The sequence below is a fragment of the Ictidomys tridecemlineatus genome, chromosome 5, assembly GCF_052094955.1.
Source record: "Ictidomys tridecemlineatus isolate mIctTri1 chromosome 5, mIctTri1.hap1, whole genome shotgun sequence".
NCBI classification, from domain to species: Eukaryota; Metazoa; Chordata; class Mammalia; order Rodentia; family Sciuridae; genus Ictidomys; species Ictidomys tridecemlineatus.
Window position 1 is genome coordinate 109,620,087 of NC_135481.1, and position 22,119 is coordinate 109,642,205.

The 22,119-nt window shown below is 33.2% G+C and overlaps 1 protein-coding gene across 16 annotated transcripts in view; it reads right to left on the reverse strand.

Annotated features, from left to right (window-relative positions):
* Positions 1–22,119, reverse strand: part of Eml5 (EMAP like 5) — a 182,609-nt gene that overhangs the window by 148,994 nt on the left and 11,496 nt on the right. For 12 of the 16 annotated variants that reach the window (XR_013439198.1, XR_013439199.1, XR_013439200.1 and 9 more), the window contains exon 2: positions 6,531–6,690. Coding sequence is in view for 9 of the 16 variants with exons in the window: in XM_078050668.1 (XP_077906794.1) it covers positions 6,531–6,690 (160 nt within the window). In the remaining 7 variants the exon portion in view is untranslated. Of the gene's footprint in view, positions 1–835; positions 1,111–2,246; positions 2,903–4,859; positions 4,941–6,530; positions 6,691–22,119 lie in introns of those variants that run through there. The other 4 variants (XM_078050675.1, XM_078050672.1, XM_078050673.1 and 1 more) reach the window with 3 other exon arrangements.

Here is a 22,119-nt window from a genome sequence, read left to right on the forward strand (position 1 = left end):
TTTGGGGCTGGGGTTGTGGTTCATTGGTACAGTGCTTGCCTAGCATGTGTGAGGCAGTGGATTTAATTCTCAGCACTCCATGTAAAAAAAAGAAAATAAATAAAATAAAGGTCCATCAACAGCTTTAAAAAATAAATAAATAAAGCATAGCATTTAAGATGTAACATACGCAATGACCAGATATAATAAAAAAATTACTAGCATGTGAAGAAATAAGGAAATATGACCAATCACCAGGAGGAAAGAAATCAGCCAACAGAATCAGAACCAGGAATTATAAAAACTAAGTGCTGCATCATCTGAAATGAAAATTCACTCTGAAGAATTAATAGCAGCTTAGACAATGGTGAAAAGAAAAATGAACTTAAAATACATAGTAATAGAAATCATCTAAAATAAAGCCAAGAAAGAAAAAGGAAAAAATAATTTATAGAGCCTCAATTACCTTTAGGAAAATATCAAATGTCTCACATACACATAATTGTGGTTCCAAAAGGAGAGGGAAAAGAGTGGAAAAAAGAAAAAAAAAACTGAAAAAATAATAGCCAAAAGCTCTGAATTTGATGAGAACCCTAAATCTACAAATAAAAGATGCTGAACAAATCCCAACCAGCTTAATTATTAACACAGGGAAAATATATGTATTAAGACACATGGTAAGCATATTCTGAGATCAGAACTAAAGAAAAAATCTTAAAAGCAGACAGAAAATAAGAGAGTTTGATTTGAAGAACAAAGATTAAAAATGATCCTAGTCTTCTCATCTGAAATGATGCAAGCCAGAAGACAATAGACAAATTCTTTAAAATGCTGAGGGGTAGGGCTAGGGATATACCTCAGTTGGTAGAGTGCTTGCCTCGCATACACAGGCTCTGGGTTCAATCTCCAGCACCACAAATAAACAAATAAATAGATAAAATGCTGAGGGGTAAAAATAAATCAACAGAAAATTAGCAAAATTATCTTTTGGAAACTGAGTCAAAATATTCTTTAAGTAAACAAAAGCTGAGAAGCCGGCATGTGGGCCTACAATCCCATCTACTTAGGAGCTAAACAGGATCTCTTAAGAAGTTTTATGCAAGTCTGATCAATATAGCAAGACTCAGTCTCTAAAAAGAAAAAAAAAAAGAAAAACCTGAGGAAATTCATTATTAGCAAATCAGAACTTGAGTAAATGATAAAGGAAGTTTTTTTCAGGCAGAAGAAAAATGATACCAAATACAAATTTGATTTACACATATAAAAGTCCTCCAAAGGTAAATATGTAAATAATACTTTCTCATTTCAAAATTTCTTTTTTGAAATGGGTTAAGGCAAAAATGACAATAGTTACTATGTGTTTTGCAAAATATGCAAAAAGTAAAATTAAAGACAACAATAGCACAATTAACAGGAGTAAATAAAGAAAAAGCAGAATATGCTTTTCTATGTCCTTTCTAAGTACACATAAAATTTCATGAAGATTACAAAATTTTGGATAACAAAGTAGCCACAAATTAGATAAAATTAAAATATAGAGTATATTCCCTGACAATAACAGAATTAAGTAACAACAACAGAAAGTTATTTAGAAAATTCCCCAAATATTTGAAAACTACACGATATACTTCTAAGTTACTGAAGGACCAAAGAATAAATCACAGTTTGGAATGGGAAATAATTCCATTTAAAAAAAAAAGAATAAATCACAGAAAAAATCTAAAGAATAACACAAAACATGTATTTTGAAAATTCGTGCTTTAGAGCAGGGGTTAACAGTATATCCTCAGGCCAAATCCTGCCTATACCCTATTTTTGTAAGTCATGTTTTACTGAAATACAGCCACATTCATTCTTGCACAGATTGTCTATGATTGCTTTCACATTACAATGCAGAGTTGAATAGCTACAACAGAGACCATATGGCTCACAAAGCTTAAAATATTTCCTATCTGAATTGTTATAAAAAATTTACCAAACGTGGTTTAAAATGTAGATTCTAGTAGTAGACTATCTAGGTTTGAGCATCATGCCTTACTACTTGGGTGACTTTGGGCAGTTATCTAGCCTTTCTCTACTTTACTTTTCTTACCCATTAAATGCGGATAATAAAAGTACCTCATAGGATAATATGAAAAATTAACATATTATACATAAAGAACTTAGAAAAATGCCCGTCTTGTGGTTAATGTTAAGTAAGTGTTCACAATCATTATCACCAGTAATTTACCATAATCATAATAAGTTTAAGAACCCATCAACTCTACCTGTCCAAATGAGAAATGCCATCTAGTATCCAGTTAGAAACAGCTTCTGCAAAGTAGAATTACTGTTGAAATCAAATGGGCAGAAAAAATAAATCACACAAAAGGAATATAGAATACAGTTTGTCATGACTCTCCATCAAATCAAGCTAGGAGAAATTACAGAGAATGAGAGAATATGTTGCTCATCAGAGGACTCTAATATTCAGAACCAGAGAGTATCAGAAAATATCTAGCTAAAACAAAGGTATCTACTTATTGCTATAGCATAGTGTGTAAAGAATAAACTTTCACCAGACAAACATAAAGTGAGAAATAGTCCTTTTTATTCATGCCTCTTTTCTCTGGCTCAGCTCATCATACACACATGGAAACCAAAAACTCTGAAAACTTCATGTATCCAAATAGAGCTTTAGGGATAAGGATGTGGCTCAGTGATAAAGCATTTGCCTAGCATGGGTTTGATCCTCAGCAGGTGCATTTGCACACCCACATCTAAACATCTAACTCTGTACAGGCAATAACAAACTAAGCCTGGGAGTTGTTCTTCTGTGGCTTTGACAAACATCACAACCAAAATCAAACTCCCTAAGCATAAGTCAAGCAACAACAAACAAGAAGGGGAGAAACAACAAAGCAAACACCACCTCCTCTTCTAGCTTTCTATACATTTTTAACTTATCATCTTTTCTCACATTTAATCTAGTTTAGGTAGGTAACAAAGAGGTTGAAGAAAGTTTTCCAGAAAAAGTAACACAACCCACATCTTCAAAGATAAAGTAAAAGACAGGTAGAAAAGACCAAGGAACCAAGACTTCAAGATCCTAGTGCTTTCAAAAGAGAGAAGGGAAGGGGAATAGGAAAAGGAAAGACAGTGAAATGAATCTGACATAATTTTCCTGTGCACATATATGAAAACACTACAGTGAACCCCACCATCATGTACATCCACAGAAGGGGTCCTAATTAGAATAAGATATGTTCCATTCTGGTATAATTATGTAAAAATGAATTTTACTGTCATGTATAACTAAAGAGAACCAATTTTTTTAAAAAGGCCAGTAATTCAATGTAACTGAGGAAAGGAATATCAATAGGGAAGTGGCAAGAGACAAGTCTAGAGAAGTATATTGGTAGCTAAGCTTTATTGTCAATTTTTTAGAGTTAAAATAAAGAGACAAGTTTAAATGTATAATATGAAATATTTACAGGGGGCTATAAATTCTATAGAATACTATAAATTCTATAGGGGAATATATTCAAGGGGACTATTCAGAGTTGAGAGAAGCAAGAGCCACTGTTAACTGGTATGAAAATTAAAGTCATGGGTTCATATAATCATTAAGGGAAAATAAATGATAGTACCGGCAGGCTACAGATTTCTGAAGAACACTGACATGTTCTTTCATGTTCTTCTGAGACATAAGGAAAGGCTCTTTAAAAAATAACAAAGAAGTAATCTACCCCATTTCCCAAATTCCTCCATGATCCTATCCCAAACAAAATCTTATTTGTGCCCTTTAATTGAATTTGAAGCAGTACACCAAACACTCAAGTAAGAAGAAGCATCCTACAATACAACTGTGAAATAAATTCAAATTAATAGGCAACTGAACTTTTGATTCTTCTATGGAAGGCCTTCCTATCTATGTTTATAAGAATTAAACATTTTAGCGTTACAGAATGAAATTATCAATTTTACAGATAATACAAAGTTTATTGTAGCAAATACTGGCCAAATCATATTTAAGGCCATTAGAAGTTAGGACCTGGCAGGACAATAGAAGAAAAAATTCAAGAATAATAGACTATGCACTTGAGATATGTCTACATAACAAGAGATTAACAAAAGGCCCTTGGGAAAAAAGTCATGATCCCTTTCCCATGTATACATTAATTTTGCAAAAATGGTTCACTTTATGTACTAAAAGTCAAAGATAAGCCGAAGCATTCTATTTTGTACCAGACTATAATTAACACAATTTTGGTTAAAAATGACTTTATTCTCAGTTAATTCTATAAACTAGCAGAGTTGTAACTATAACGTATATGTAGCTAAATATGAGAAATGTGTTCTTATGAATTATGGTGATACATTCAAGATAAAAAAATCAGTTCAATTTCTCATCCTCCTACTTCTTCTCCCATGTACTCTGAATGAGATACATATAAAAAGCCTTTTCAGGCCCTAATTATCCTCAATGAGGCAGACAGCCAGTATTAATGTGCATATTCAATTTATTTAGAAGAAAGCCCCTAGGAAAAGAACACTCAGCATTACCACCAACTAGGAAACTTACTGATTGGATAAATCCTAAATGATCACTTATGGTTTCAATCTAGCAGAAAATGCAAAAATTAGACAACATTCCCTACTTGGTATCCCATAAACAGTTTATAGATATAAACAGATATGTTTGCTCAAATATTTTTCAAGTTAAAGTATTAACATAATTTCTTAATCTTTATTTGGCAGCATTTCCTTACATTTTAGCTTTGACTATACTTAAAATGGATGAATTCTATTTGAAATATAAGTAACCACCTCCTACGTTCCATGTTTGGGAGGCAGTAGAGCATTCCTGTTAAAAACATGAGCTTTGGAATATGACTGACCTGGGTTCCCGCTCTGGCTCCATTTACTAGCTGTGTAACCTGGGACAAGTTATTTAACCTCTCTAAGTCTCAGTTTCTTTATCTGTAAAATAGAGATAATAACAGTATCTATTTCATGGGGTTGTTATGAAGATTAAATGAGATAATGCAGGCCTAGCAAAATGCCTGGCACTTAATATGTGCTCCACATCTTTTTGTGTTTTTATAAGCTTAAAATTTTAGTAACATGTTCTTATGAATATCTACGATGATAAAAAACATACATCCAAGATTTTCTTGTAAGTTGCTCAAATAAGCAAAATTAAAGGCCTTCAACTAGTAAAAGTTGTGGAAGTGATTTCTCATTGGATTTCCTCAGCAATGCAATATATTACATTTTAAGAGGGCAATTTTAAATTAAGAAGAAAACCTTTACACTTAAAGTACGCAGATGCTTATAGTTAAAACATCTTGAATTTCATAATACCTTAAATGATAAATAATTTTAAAAAATCACTTTGTAGATTTGCTTCATAATATTTTATACTCCAGTGAAGTAGGAAAGAATAAGTATTATTCTCTTTTCTTTAAAAAAAAATGAAACTCTGATGAGGAGATTAAGGGACTTGAAAGACAACAGCAAAAATGGGACATAATTAAGTTTCTGGAATTGCTAAACACTACTATATAGCAACATTAAACCCAGAAATATACTCTTCCCCAATAACAGGTTCCAGGTAAGTCTTTATAGATCCCTTACCAGAAACTTATCTGTTATCAGAAAGTAATATTAATCTATGCAAATCAAGCTATTCCTCTGAGTAATATATGAAATATCTACTGGATATTGTTTCTAAGAGGGAAAGAACACACTACAATCTATTTTTGTAAAAATCTAGATTTAAAGTAATCCTAAATGATTCATAAAAACTAATTTTATGAATAAAAACTGTGTAACTAAAATTTTTCTAAAAGTTAAAATGATTTTAAAGTCCAATTTTAACCTAAAACTTTCAAAGATTATAAATTAACCACATCTGAAAAATCTGCTTCCTACCATGTTTCGAATGTTTTAGGTATAATAACTTCTACACAGCATCACACACAAAAAAGCCCTTGACTTGTTTAACTTTAAAAAATCACTGACTGGAAATAGAGAACAATTTGGAAAAAAAAAAAAACTAGGCAGTATAGTGGTAACTACATCCTTTCTTTTGAACTCTGATTTTATATAAAAACAATTGTCTCATTATTTTCAATCAAAATGCAATTATAAAGATAACCTTAAAGTAACTGAAAATTAAAATACGTATATCACTACTTAGAGAAACTTAATTTTCCCAAAACATCTTGCATTTATCCTATCAAAATACCCAGCTCGAAAAAGAGCTATATCTAAAATTTTCTATAACAACTGTTATTCCACTGAATTAGAATCTCTTTGGCTTTCAAGGTAATAATTAATTTGACTGAGAAAGCTCTTCATATGATAAGTCTGTTTTTGTCTTTATTTTTCTTACATAAGTCTATCCACTCCATCTACATCTCCACCAAGATAAACAAATACTTCTCATCAATTGCTTTTCCATTTAATATTTATTGTAATATTCACAATTCATAAACAGTATATATCATGTTTGTAGTATACATTTTAAAACGTAATTTAGAAAAAGGGAAAAAAATATCACATACCTGTCCATCTAAGTCAAATGCTAAGCAAGCTATACCATGTGTATGAACATCCTTTAGAACTGATATGGTCTGCACAGTGTATGAATCCCAAACACAGATATAAGGCTCTTTCCCAACTTGTCCTGTTGCTACCAATACTCGTTCAGGATGCAATGCAAGACTGCAAAATAAAGAATTAAAATATAAGTCAATAAAAACGCTTAAAAGAGCTTTTATAGTATTTGGTATATATAATATTCATATATATCAATGTGAACATTAGATAGTATTCATTTTAAATAATTTGGATTTAAAATAAATAACTTCTGTAAAACTTATGCCATTATTACTTCAATAATACATATTTGACAATTAATTATAAACTATATTTTCATTCTTGTAATATAATATGGCATGTATAAACTTCAAGAAAAGCACTCTCCCAAGGGATGAACTAAACAATGGCAACAAATTAGTAGCAACACTACCATTTGCCATTTAGCTACTTGGTATTCATCTGTTCTTAAACCTCACTTCATTTTGCCATTCCTTTTGTTGGATAATATTGGAGCAAATCTTAAGGTCCAAAAACTGCATTCAGTAGCACTCTTCATAAATTACAAATCCCACTGTAAGATATAGATAGTTCACTCATAATTCACAGAAAGTAATCTATGAGTCTTTAAAAATAATAATAAGATCTGCCAGGCATAGTGGCACATGCCTTTGATGCCAGCTACTCTAGAGGCTGAGACAGGAGAATAAATTCAAGGTCAGCTTCAGCAAGACCCTATAACCCAATCAATAAATGAACAAATGAACTGAACAGACACTTCTCAAAAGAAGAAATACAAATGGCCAACATGAAAAAATGTTCACCATCCTTGGCAATCAGGGAAATGCAAATCAAAAACTACACTGAGATTTCATCTCATTCTAGTAACAATGGCAATTATCAAAAATCCAAAGAACAGGGGCTGGGGTTGTGACTCAGCTTAGAATGATGAACCAATCCTAATTCCACTTTAAGATTGGGAGCCATCTCATCACAAAGTCATGAAAAGTGAATTTCTGTTTTACTATAAATTACTGCAATTTCTAAACTTGTTTGGAATTCCTGCCCATGCCTTGAACTCACCCATACCTAGCTTTCCCTGACCAGATAACAACCCTCTCTGAAACCTCAGTGGCGCCTCATACATTATGATGTTGGGATTTAAATTTATTCCCTACCTTAAAATGTTAAGCCATGGAGATCATTAACCTACTATCTGCCTTTGTATTAAGCTTATCAAAATCCTGTTATCTGTGAGTTCTCAAGACACTATCTTTTGCAACTTTTTGTGCCAGAAAACTATGATCCTAGAGAGCTGGGGTACTATTCTCTAGCCCAGGGTTTTCAAGAGAGACAGTCCTGGCCAGAATTACAAGCTTGCTTTAAGAATGTGATTTAAAATTGGAGTCAGTGGTCTTTCCTTTGCATTGTGGTTTAACAAAAGCGCTCGCCCTCAGTACCACATAAAAAAGTAAATAAATAAAATAAAGATATTGTGTCCAACTACAACTAAAAAATATTTTTTTAAAATACAAATAACAATAACTGCTGGCAAGGATGTGGGGGTGGGAGGGTACACTTATGTATTTTTGGTGGGACTGCAAATTAGCACAACCACTTTGGAAAGCAGTATGGAGATACTTTAAAAGGCTAGGAATGGAACCACCAAATGACCCTGATATGTTGAGAGCCACAGCCGAAGGGGCCCCAGCAAACTTCCAGCTGCCAGCAAACTTCCAGCTGCCAGCTGATGATTTGCTCACAGCAGCCCCAGCAACTTCTAGCTGCCAACTGATTGGCTCCTCTGCGGTGATGCTCATTGGGCTGTTTCCCTGCCCTTTCAGACCATGGAGCTGCTAATTGGGGGACTTTTTTGGCTCCGCCCACGCAACCCAGCCAATCGGCTTCAAGAGCAGGAGGAGTGGGGGAGGGTGAGAGGCTTGTGGGAAGCCAGTGGTGGCAGTTGGGCTCTGAAGGTTTTCCTGAGGAGCTGTTTTGTTTGGCGTGTGTGGTTCTAAAAATAAAGTTCATTTCTTTTGACAAGTGGCTCCTGAATTGTGCCCAGCCAGACTGTGGCACTGATAGACCACTCCTTGGTATTTATTCAAAATAACTAAAATTAGCATACCATAGTGATGTATGCATACCAATCTTTATATATGCAAAATTCACAATAGCCAAATTATGTAACTAGTTCTATTGACCATCAACAGATGAATACATGTGTATGCAATGGAGTTTTACTCAGCCACAAAGAAGGAGATTATATCATTTACTGATAAATGGAGGGAACTTGAGAACATCAACCTAAGTAAAATACACCAGACTCAAAAAGTAAAGTGCCAGGTGTTTTTTCTCATTTGAGGAAGCTAGACAGAAATGAGTAATAAAGTGGGGGTTGGGGGTGGAAATCATGAAAATAAAAAGGAGACCAGTGGAATAGAGAAAGGGGATCAAGGGGAAGGGAGAAGTAGATGAAGAGATATCATAATGAATTTGGCCAAATTATTCATGTATGAATGCATCACAATAAATTCCACATTTATGTATAATGATAATGTACCAATTTTAAAATAAATGGAAGAGCAGTAGAATAGGGAAAAAGGATCAGGAAGGGGGAAGAGAGGAGGGAAAGGGGAAGTACTGAAGATTGAGAATGAGAAAACTGTTAAATATATTTATGATTATGTCAAAATGAACTCCACTATCATGTGTAACAAAAACATAATGCAATAACAAAACCACAAAAATAGAGAAATAATAAAATAAAATAGGCTGGATATATAGCTTAGTGGTAGAGTGCCCCTGGGTTCAATTCCCAGTACTACAAAAAAAAAAAAAAAAAGAAAGAAAAGACAAAGATCTAACAATTGGTAGGATTTATGACAATAGCAGAAGGCAGGAAACAAAAATAAATTCCTACTTGATATATTTTTCTATAAGTAGAAAACAGAATATCAGATTCATCTTTAGATGAAAAAAAATTACTCCCAATATCAGTGTAGAGGAACTGCAGGAGAAAAGTGAGGTGGGTATTAAAATGAAATCATTATTAGGGAAATAAAGAAGTAGAAAAAGACTCTTGGGTATCTGGTTTGCACATCTGTATGGTTTGGAGTAGAATTTATCAAGTCAGAGAATACTAAATGAGTCATCAGTGTAAAAGATGATGAAAATTCAGGGTTGGTTCAACATGAAAATTCAACTAAATATATTGACAGAATAAATGTCAAAAAAACACATTCATATATGTTCAACAGACACAGAAAAATGGCTTGACAAAATCCTGCTTCCTTAATGATAAAAACACAACAAACTAAGAATTGAAGGGGACTTTTTCAACTTGATAAAGAGTATAAAACTCTACAGCTAGAAACATATTTAATAATGAAAGCCTGGAAGCTACTTTATTGAGTATAGGAACAAGACAAAGATGTCAGCTTCTGCTACATGATACTGGATATTCTAACTAGAACAATTAGTCCAGAAAGAAACAAAAAGGAAAAGTAAAACCATCTTTACTTGCAGATAACATGACTTTGTATATAAAATCCTAAGAAATCCACAAACAAAAAAAGAGAGCTAATAAACAAGTTAAACAAGGTTGTAGGATATAAGATCAGTATAAAAATAAATTATTTTTACACACTAGTAAAAGAACAACTGAAAATGAAAACAATGTAGCAGGGTCCTAAGCACCTTAGCAAGATCTTTTCTCAGAACAAAAACTTAAAAGGGCTCAGAATGTAGCTCAGTTGTAAAGCACCCAGGAGTTCAATCCCTTGTTCCCCCTCACTAATAACAACAACAACAACAACAAGAACCAAATGAAATATCTAGGAATAAATTTAATGAAGTATAACATTTCTACTTTTAAATCTACAAAACCCCATCAAAAAACATTTTAAAATACTTAAATGGGAAGATATCTCCCACTAGGATTGAAAGAATGTAATGTTTATCCCCTCCTCCCAGGCTTGAAAGAATGTAATATTCTTTTCCTTTTTTTTTCTTTATTTTTCTTGTGTGCTAGGCATCCAACCCTAAGCCTGGAGAATACTGGGCAAGTATGTGGCTCTATTACTCAGCCACATCCTCATCCAAAATGATGGAAAGTTCTTAAGATGGTAGAACACAGGCTTACTTAGAAAGCACAATCCTGAATTTGCATGAGAAGGGCTATATATAGAGAACCTCAAAGAACATTACTACAAGTTTATACCTAAATTACAGGAGCTGTGGAGAACACTATAAAAAGTTTTTGTTTTCCCTAAGGTTAATACACGACTTTACTCTGAAGTGATAGTAGTAAATACGGTTTAGTGTTTCTTCTCTCAAAATGATGATGATACTGGGAGCAGCATAATACTCACATTGAGTGCAACTATCAATAATCAGATATTCACCCACCTGGGGCTCTTAAAAGAAAGAAGCAAACTAAATAGTCCCTTGTATAAAAGAAGGGGGATAATAATCCCAATAGACAGGAAGACATACAAACAGAATGAAAAGCAAGATAACAAATTACCCCAAGCAACCCACAGCACTTCAACAACTGATCCTATTAAAACAACAATGGAGAAAATGCTAAAGGAAGAATTTAGAAAATTCATAGTTAAGACAATCTATGAGCTAAAAGAAGATGTAAGAAATGAACTTTTGGGGCTGGGATTGTGGCTCATCGGTAGAGCGCTTGCCTAGCACAGGCGGGACCGGGTTGGATTCTCAGCACCACATAATAAAGGTATTATGTTGTTGTGTCCATCTACAAAAAAAAAATATATATATATATATATTCTCTCTCTCTCTCTCTCTCTCTCTCTCTGTCTCAAAAAAAAATGAACTTTCAAAATACAGGAAGTAAAAGATTGTTTCAACAAGCAATAAAGACTCTGATAAGAACCAAATGAAAACCCTGGAAATGAAAGACTCAATAAATCAAACTGAAATTCAATTGAAAGCATCACCAATAAATTAGACTATACAGAAGGCCTTGAAAACAAAATACACAATCTTGAAAATAAAATCAAGAATAAAGAAAAAATATTAAAAAACTATGATTAGAATGCAAACTAAAATAATGCACAACCTTTTCAATGAAATAATAACACAAAAATTCCAAACCTTAGGAAAAGACAAAAATGCAAATACAAAGGCATTTAGAACCCCAAATAGGCAAGATTAAATAAGATCCTGTCCAAACACATTATAATAAAAATGCCTAATTTACAAAATAAGGAAAGAATTTAAAAAGCTGTAAAGAAAAAATGGCAGGTCACATTTAGAGGTAAGCCAATTAGGATTTCAACTGATTTCTCAACCCAGACTCTCAAAGCCAAGAGAGCATAGAATGATATATATAAAGCCCTGAAAGAAAATGGGTGACAACCAAGATTTCTATATCCAGAAAAACTGTCCTTCAGAATTGAAGATTCTGTCTTCCATGATAGGCAGAGACTATAAGTATTAATAAAACATAGTCAATGAAATATTGCATGCAGAAGAAATAAAAAATAAAAAACAGAATCACCATAGGGATGAATCTCACTAGAACATAGTCAACTAAAGGAGATTTGAGTCTGAATGAGCATTAGAAATAAATCAAAATGTCAGGAAATAACATCTCTCTATAATAACACTGAATAAAAATGGTCTAAACAATCCCATTGAAAGACACAGATTGACAGAATGGATTAAAAAACAAGACCCAATCATATGTTGTTTATGAGAAGCTCACTTTATTGGCAAAGTCATGCACAGGCTGAAGGTGAAAGGATAGAAAAAGATATAACATGCAAATGAAGACCAAAAGCAAGGAGGGGTAGCTACTCTCATATCAGACAAAGTAGACTTCAAGCCAAAATTAATCAGAAGACACAAAGGTCACTTCATATTGGTTAAGAGGATCACCCAACAAGAAGTAATAAAGATTGTAAATATTTATGTCCCAAACAATGGTGCATCTACATACATAAAACAAGCACTTTCCAGTAAAAAGAATCAAAAAGACCAAAGACAACAATACTGGATGATTTCAACACACCATTCTCACCATTAGATAGGTCATTCAGACATAAGCTAAGTAAACACTCACCAGAACTAAAAATGCTAGCAATCAAATGGACCTAACAGATATCTATATAATATTTTGACAATCAACAAACAAATTCACTTTCTTTGTTCAGTGGACTCTACTCTAAAATAGATCATGTTTTAGGACACAAAGCTAGCTTTAGCAATTACACACAAAAAAGAGAAATAATTTCTTGCATTCTATCAGATCATAATAGAAAGAAATTAGAAATCAACAAGATAAATAGATCATTCTAACACCTGGAGATTAATACACTCTTAAATGTAAAATGGATTGTAGAAGAAATCAGGAGGTAAATTAAAAAAAAATTCTTAGAAACAAATAAGAATAGAAATACAACATAGCAAAATCTCTGGGACAGTGTTGAGGTAGTTGTAAGAGGAAAGTTTATAGCATTGAGTTCCTACATTAAAAAATAGAAAGTTACCAATGAATAATCTAATGTTACACATCAACAGTCCAAAAAAGAACAACAAACTAATTCCATAATCAATAGAAGACAGGAAATAATTAAGATAGGAGCCAAAAATTAATGAAATTGAGAAAAAACAATGCAAAGAATTGGTTCTTTAAAGAAATAAGCAAAATTGATAAAACCTTAGAGAAAGTAACCAAAAGAGAGAGAAGACCAGATCAACAAAATTAAGATAAAAGGGGATACTACCACAGACACTTATGAAATCTAGAGAATCATTATAAACTATTTTTAAAATTTATACTCCAGTAAACTGGAATATCTGGAAGATACCGAACAAATTCCTGTATAAATGTAACCTACCCAAATTGAACCATGAGGATACAGAAAATCTAAACAAACTAATATCAAGCAATGAGATTAAAACAGCTATTAAAAGTTTCCAACAGGGCTGGGGATATGGCTCAAGTAGTAGTGCACTCACCTGGCATGCATGAGGCACTGGGTTCGATCCTCAGCACCACATAAAAATAAAATAAAGATATTGTGCCCACCTAAAGCTAAAAAATAAATATTTTTTTAAAAGTTTCCAACAAAAAAAAGCTCAAGACCAGACAGATCCTCTGCTGAATTCTACCAGACCTTTAAAGAACTAATGCCAACTTGGGAGACTGAGGCAAGAGGATCCCGAGTACAAAGCCAGCCTCAGCAGATTAGTAAGGCAATTAGCAATTCAGTAAGACCTTGTTTCTAAATAAAATGGGGATGTACCTCATCACTTCTAAATACCAAAAAATAAAAAAGAAGAACAACAACAAATGCCAATCTTCCTCAAATTATTCCATGAAATAAAAAGGGAGGGAAGACTGACAAATTATTTTTATGAAACCAGTATTATCCTGTTACCAAAACTAGACAAAAAAAATATAATTTGGTAAGTATCATTCCAGAAGACTTCTGGAGCTTATTAACTTATTGAGAATTTTCATATCTATATTAATAAGGAACAATGGTATATAAGTTTCCTTTTCTTTTAATGTCTTTGCTCAGATTTTATATTAGAGTAATTCAGGACTGGAATTGGTATTATTATTATTATTTTAATGTTTGAAAGAATCACTAGTGAAACAATTTAGACCAGGAACTAACAGATAACAGAACTCCTTCATGTTATCTTTTTGTTGAGTTTGATAGTTTATATCTTTCAAGGGAATATTCTATTTCATCTATGTTATGAAATGTATGTGTATAGAGTTGTTTATGGTATTTAATACTCTTTAAATATCTTTGGATCAACAGTGACATTTTAAATATTTGTAATTTTTGTCTTCTTTGGTCAGTGTAACTACAAATTGATTAATTTAATCAATCTTTTCAAAGAATTAGCTTTTGGTTTGATTTTTCTCTATTGCTTGTTGTTTGCCTTAATTTCCATTCACTTTTATTACCTCCTTTTTTGTTTCCTCTCAGGTTGTTTGCTCTTAATTTTCTGATTTCTTAGAGTAAAATCTTAAATTATTGACCTGAGATCTTTCTTTTCTTCAAATATATACATTTAACAATATAAAAATCCTTTGAAACACTTCTTTAGCTGAATTTCACAAATTTTGAAATGTTGTGTTTTCATTTTTCTTCCATTTAAAAACATTTTCTGACTTCCCTTCTGTCTTGTGTTATTGACTTTCTTTTGGGGACTGGGGATGTAGTTCAGTGGTACAGCAATGAATGCCTAGCATGCATGGGTTCAATCTCTAGCACTTTTCCCTGACAAAAAGATTTTCACTGCAATTCCATTATGGACAGAGTATACACTCTATGATTTTCATTCTTTTAAATTTGTTGAAGTTTGTTTTACAGTATATGACAAGTTGTAAATGTTCCAATGGCACTTAAAAACAATGTGCATTCTAGAGTTATTGGCTCATGCTGTTTGCTATGTAATGAATAATAAAGTCCTCATCTCTGATCCTGAAGTTTCATGTCTGCCAGTATCCAAGAAACAATAAATCTAATTTATTAGTATGTAGGGAGGATAAAAACATTCTCCCAACTGTATTGGTTTGCTATGGTTGATGTGAAAAATTACCTCAAATTTTGTACTTTAAAACAACACAAATATATTATCCCACAGTTCTGTAAGGCAAAAATCTGGTTATAGTGTGGCTCAGTGGGCTCCTCTGCTTACAGCCTCACAAGGCCGAAATCAAGTAGTCAACATAGCTGCATTCCTTTCTGAAGTGTCTGCATATGAATCAGCTTCCAAGTTAATTCAGAATATTAACTGAATTTAGTTCCTTGTGGTTGAAGGACAGAAGACTTCCTTCCTCTACTGGCTATCAATTGAGAACCTCTTACTTCCTTGAGGCTATGTGCATTCCTCCTCACATTTCCACTTCCATCTTTAAACCAGCAATGGCACATTGACTGAGTATCAAGCTCCAAATCTAACCTCTGCAGTATGTCTTCTCCAGCTAAACAAATGCTGGGCCCATGTGGATAATTCAAGATATTCTTGCTATCTTAAGGTCCATAATTGCAAAGCCACTCTTGCCCTGCTTAATGAAACAGGGAAAGGGATTAATTCCAGGGATTAGTGGGTATCTTTGGGCCCAATGTGGCTACTGTCACTATCTCCCACATTGTCTCCCACACTGAGTCCACTAGAGAAGATTTATTTTCAATATTGTATTTTTCAGTACTAAAAAATTCATTTTTATCAAGATTCTATTTCCTTGCTGAATGAAGACTTCTGGTGTTCCATTTGTTTTAAAAGCATTCCCCTTTATTTGTGGCATACAGTAACTACTGCTTTAAATTCTTTGATAACTCAACATTTAGGTCATCTTGGGAAGGATGACTATCATCTTTCCTAAGTTAATATTTTCCTAATTCTTTGCATGTTTATTTTTAATTACATCCTGGGAATTCTGAATAATATTTTATGAATTTGGGTCCTGATAAAATCTTCTAGAGAATGTTGATATTTTTATTTATTTTGGCAGGAAAGTAATCCTGTTCGGGGCATATGTTCCAACATTCCTTCCATAGCTCCCATGTTTAGTTCGGTGTTTAAATACTTTGCTGTACTACTACATGTATACTTTGCTGTACAACTACATATACTACTACATGTGTACCACAGGGGCTAATCTGAAACCTGGATGATTTAATTCCATTCTTAAAGCCTTTGATCAACTATTTCCATGCCCATGCAGCATTAAGAGTGAGTCAGGGACATCAAATATTGCCTGTGAGATCCTCTTCTTGAATTCTATGACCTCTCTCATTATTACTCATCCTCCCCAGCTCCTAAGAGCCCCTTTTCATTTTACTGTGGCTAAACATGCTATATGTTAGCCTCCAAACATTATTGGGCATTTCCCATAACTAGGTCTACAACTAGGCAAAAAGCATTTTACCTATTTTTAATTTGGTTGTTTGTCACCACAAGAATTCTTGAGGACTGGGACTGTAGCTCAGAGGCAGATTGCTTGCCTAGCATGTGTGAGGCACTGGGTTTGATCTTTAGCACCACATGAAAACAAATTAAATAAAGGCATTCTGTTCATCTACAACTACAAAAAAAGTTTTAAAAAAAGAATTCTTGAATTGTCCTTAATATAATTATTTTCTCAAATATATGTTTCACATCTGTGTCTCCCAGTTTGTGGATTATCTTTTCATTTTCTTAATGGTAACTTTGATGGAATAAAATAATTTAATTTCTCAAAGAGGTGTTTTATTTTGAACTAATTTAATAAAAAGGTTACAAATTGTACAAAGTTCTCCTGTCTTTCATTATTTAGTTATGTGTTTGCTTGTTAATTTTGAGGGAGGGTCTCTCTCTTGCCTAAGCTAACTTCCAACTTGCAGGCTCAAGGATCCTCCTGCCTCAGTCTTCCAAGCAACTGGAACTATAAGCACAGGCCACCAAATCCAGTTACTGTTTTCTTATATCTCCATCTCACTTTCCTAATATCAACATTTCACATAATCACAATGCAATTATCAGGAAGAGAAAATTAACATTAGTATAATAATATTCACTAAACTATTATCCAAAATTAACTAATTTTTCTACTAATGTCTTTTTTTCTGTTCCAAGATCCTATCCAGGATCCCATGCTACATTTAGCTGATATTTCTTCTTAGCATCTTCCAGTCTGTAACAGTTCCTTAGACTATTCTTGTCTTCCATGACCTTGACATTTCTGAAGAGTTATTTTATAAAATCTCTAACTATGGACTCATTATCTATTTTCTCTGATTAGAACAAGGTCATACAATTTTGGAAAGATCCCACAAAAATTATGTTTGTCCTTCCTAGTGCTTAATATGTGGTTCCATATGTTAATTTGTAATATTACTGATGTTGTTTAATACCTGATCCCTTAGTTAAACTTGTGGCTGCTACTGTAAAATTTCTACAAAGTTCTCTTCGTAGTATCTTAGAGAAGGTACATTGAGATGGCAGATTCTGCTTTCCCTCAAACTTTTACAAACTAACTTTAGCATCTATTGATAGATCTTGGCCTAAACACAACTACTACAGCATTCACCTAACGTGATCCTCTTATTTCTGTCATTTCTTCTAGAGTAATTAGTTGGAATTCTACTATATGGAAGAACTGATTTTTCTCTCCCATTTATTTATTTATATATTTATTAAATCCAATGTGTGTTTATAGATCTATCAGCTTCAACTTATTGATTTTTAAAATCACCAACTTTTTCTGGGTAGAGTGGATAGTAAATATTTTATGCTTTGAGGACAACATAATTTGTTACAACTATTCAACTGGGTTGTTATAGTCAAATTGGCTATAAAAAATATGTAAACCATACATTCTCATTAGGAACAACATCTTCTCCAAAGGGGTGAAAACTGGTTCTTATATGGTGGTCTTACTCTTTTATTGTATAAAGCACAGATATTCATGCAGTATGTTAATTAATAGACTGTATATGTGTGGTATTAAAATTTCATTGTGGGTGAGGGCATATAGGAAAAAATACCTAAGTACTTTATTTCTCCTTAGGGAAGAATAAAGAAAATGAGGTTGCCAAGTACTAATGAAACAAAAACTCATGATTCCCAATAAAACTTCATTTACAAATACATGTAGAAAGCCAGGTTTACCCCAGTCTTTTGTTTGTGGACTCTGGTTTTATTCTATGGGCTAAAATTTTATACTATCCATTATTTACTTTGTAGCTCAAAGTATTCCATTTTTGGCTTTCAGGAAATCCCTGAGATTGATTTTCATATTCTTTCAATTAGCCCCCACCTTATGTTTTTTGAGCACTCACTTTCTTGCACATAAAACATTCCAGTATTTTTTATATAGCCCATAATAAACTAATTCTCAAGGAAGACCTGATTCCTTTTGTTAGAGAACTAGGTTTATTGAACAAGATCTGGCAATGAGATATGATCATTGTTACTGGAATGTTAGAAATTTTAGGCTGCCTTAGCAACCAAAGCAAGGAAACACATATATGCATACTAATCAAAGTACTTATTTTCTCTGTACATTTAAAAATGATTCACATAAATGTCTTTAGATTCTAATACAAAACTACAGAGTTCATCTAAAACTTTTCTCTTATTTATAACTTTTGCCTCTAATAGTAAGAAACTAAGTTCTCATAGTATATAACCTAGGTACTTATTTTAGTATGTCCAGATATTTCAGAATGGCTAGCTCTAACAAGAAATAATTTTACTAACTAGATTATAGCATTCTGTACAGTTATTTTTCATCTTTATTCTTACGGTATCCAGTCAACTTTTTCAATTATTTAGGTTACTCTTTATGAACTGAGCAGAGGAGAAAGAAGAGAGTTTATAAAACTTCAGATGGAATTTGTTTCTTTTCCTCTTTAAAGTTTTTCTTTTTTTTTTTTTAGTTTGGTGTTCTCTAAGTAATGCTTAGGCTTTGGTTTGCATCGAAAGTTCATAATCATGAAGCAGTTTTTTAGTTTAAGGGGAAGAGATTTTAAGAGACTAACTATACATATTTGATACTATCTTCAGTTACTGAAGTCTGAAAATTACTTTAATTAAATTCAGTGTATAATTTAAATTTTATAATTCATGATTTTGTGTGTCCTATTTCCCATACATTTTTTCCTAGAAATTTTAATTTTAGCTCTCACATTTAAGATATATAATCCAATATCAATTACATTTTTTTAAAAAAATATTTTGGGGTCCACATGGCCACAGTATCTTTATTTTGTTTATTTACTTTTATGTGGTGCTGAGGATCCAACCCAGTACCTCACATGAGGGAGGAAAGTGCTATACTACTGAACCATACCCCAGCTGCCTCAATTATATTTTATATTGGTGAAGCATAAGTTGGGGCTTATTTTTTCTCCATAATGGATACTTAGTGGTCTTTAGCTTTTCTTTTCTTTCTTTCTTTCTTTCTTTTTTTTTTTTTTTTTTGGTACTGGGGATTAAATTTAAGGGGTTTACCACTGAGCTGCATCCCCAGGTCTTGCTAAATTGCTGCAGATCTCACTAAATTGCTGATGCTGGCCTCAAAGTTTGGATCCTTTACCTCAGTCTCCCAAGGCATGGTCCTTTGAAGAAAAGACCATCTTTTGAGCATACTTTATATGTCCACAAGACCAGCACTAAGCAAAAATATTGAGGTAGGTGAGGGCAAGAATTTCTGAAATAGGCAAAAACATGTGGGATCTAATGCACAAGTAAAGGGACTGAAATAGGAGCAGGATGTATGATTGATGAATATGTGGAACCTGAAAGTTCTCTTCTAATAGCTCCAATTTTCTTTAAGAGAATGAAAGCATGAGTGCTTTTCACGTATCTTTAAAGTCAACTTATAGTTATGTTATATTCTCATAGTGCTTAGTATACTGCTGAACATATAGAGGAATGCAACAACACATATGAATTAACTTGGGAAAGGGATGATAGAAATAACTATTTGAAAGCATACTCCTATTTTAAAGCATTTAAGATTAGCCATCCATATTGTGGGCACCATCATATGAAATATACAGAAAAATAAACAGATTTTTTTGTATGTGGGAAGGGATGCTGGGGATTCAAATGAGGGTACTTTACCACTGAGCTACATCCCCAGTCCTTTTTATTTTGAGATAGGATCTCACTACATTGCTTAAGGCCTAACTAAATTGCCAAGGCTGGCCTTGAATTTGTGATCCTCTTATATCAACCTCCTGAGTTGCTTAGATTATAGGCATGGGCCACTACACCCAGCTTAGATTCTTTTTTAAGTTTTTTTTCTATTAATATGGCTGAGTTATGGGAACTTGATTAGGTCAGCAATGTCATCAAATGCTGCAATATATATTGTTATTTCAAGCATTTAATTTCTAAATCTATCATAACTATAAATAATATATGAAACACAAAAGGGGCTGTAGTCATCTTCATAGATTTTCCTTCTTATATACCATTATGTTAATCAACATCTCTCTAAATTTATCTAATACATCTCAAATGAGCATTTTACAGAATTAGACAATTCTATTAAACACTTAGCATTCTTCTGTCAACCTTCAAGTCCCTTCTTGACTACAGCTCTAAAATCCACCTCTGCCTTGCAGCTGATAAGCCTGCCTTATACTTATCAAAGGAGATACTTCATACTTACCACTAACCTAACTACAACTGTACTGGCTAATTCTGGCTTCCCACTTGTAAAATGAAAGAAATTCCTTGAACTTGTCCCATTATTCTTACTTTCAAGTACTTTAGTCTTATAATTAACTCTTCTGGAATTATTGCTTCTTCATTACTGAGTCATTCCTAGTAGCATTCAGATATACCTACTTTTAAAAATAACTCCCTTCACAACTCACCTATAATACCCCATTTCTCTGCTTTGCATTTGTACAAAACATCTGAAAAAAAAAGTTGTCCAGTTTTATTTTTCACTCCCTTTATTACCTCAACATATTCCAAATAGACTTGTTCCTTCTCTTTCACTGGATTCTTTCAAGGTCATATACAATCTTGCCAAATCTAATGGTTAAGTTGTATATCTTTATTTTCCTCCACTTTTTCAGAAGTATTCACACAACTGACCACTACTCTTTCTTTTTTGGAATACTTTCCTGTCTAGGCTTTCCTGATTCTAATCTATCAGCCCCTCCTGTCTCCTTTCATAGGTCCTACACATCCTATACCCAACCTCTGACTATCAGTGTCTTGGCTGTCTTCCCTTTCTTTCCCAGGTGAGTTCATCAAATACCATGGTTTTCAAAGCATACACAAAGTGATAACCTCCAAATCTAATCTCTAACCCAGAGCAATGAAAGTAGCACTCAAATTTATTAAGTTTAAAAGGGCATTTGATTTTTTCTTTACACTCCCAATTTGCTCCTACTCACCTTAGTAAATGGTATCACCATCTACTCAGTTGCTCAGATAAAGAATCTAGAAGTCCTTGCCACTTCTTTTCCCCGCTCATTACATGCAGTCCAACACCCTCATCTCTGCCACAATCCTAATCTGAACCAGCATTCATTTTACATCAGGACTCCTTTGGTAACTTTTGATCACCCATCTTTCTTCCATTATTGCTCTCCTTTAGAGTTTTCTCAACATAACCAGAGTAATATTTGAGAGCAATATAAATTTGACCTTCTCATTTACCTGATTAAAAACTCTCCTATAGCTTCCTATTGATCTAGCATATGATCCAAAGTGTCTAGGAAGACATTTACAAGGCTCTATAAAAGACTTCTATCATTTTTCCCTTGGTTCACTACACTCTAGTCACACTGGCCTTTCTGTCCCTTAAAAAGGCCAAGCTTATTACACTTTTTGCCTAGAATGATCTCCCAAATCTCTGCCTCATTAATGCTGTAGGTCAAATATATCTAGCTCAGAGAAGCCTTCCCTAACTCCCCCTAGTCATCTAAACATATTCTATTCATTACCCTATTTATCAGCTACCTAATACTATTATTATAAATTTACTGTCTTACTTTGCCACTAGAATTTATACTCCAAAAGGACAGAGACGTTGCTATTTTTGTTGAT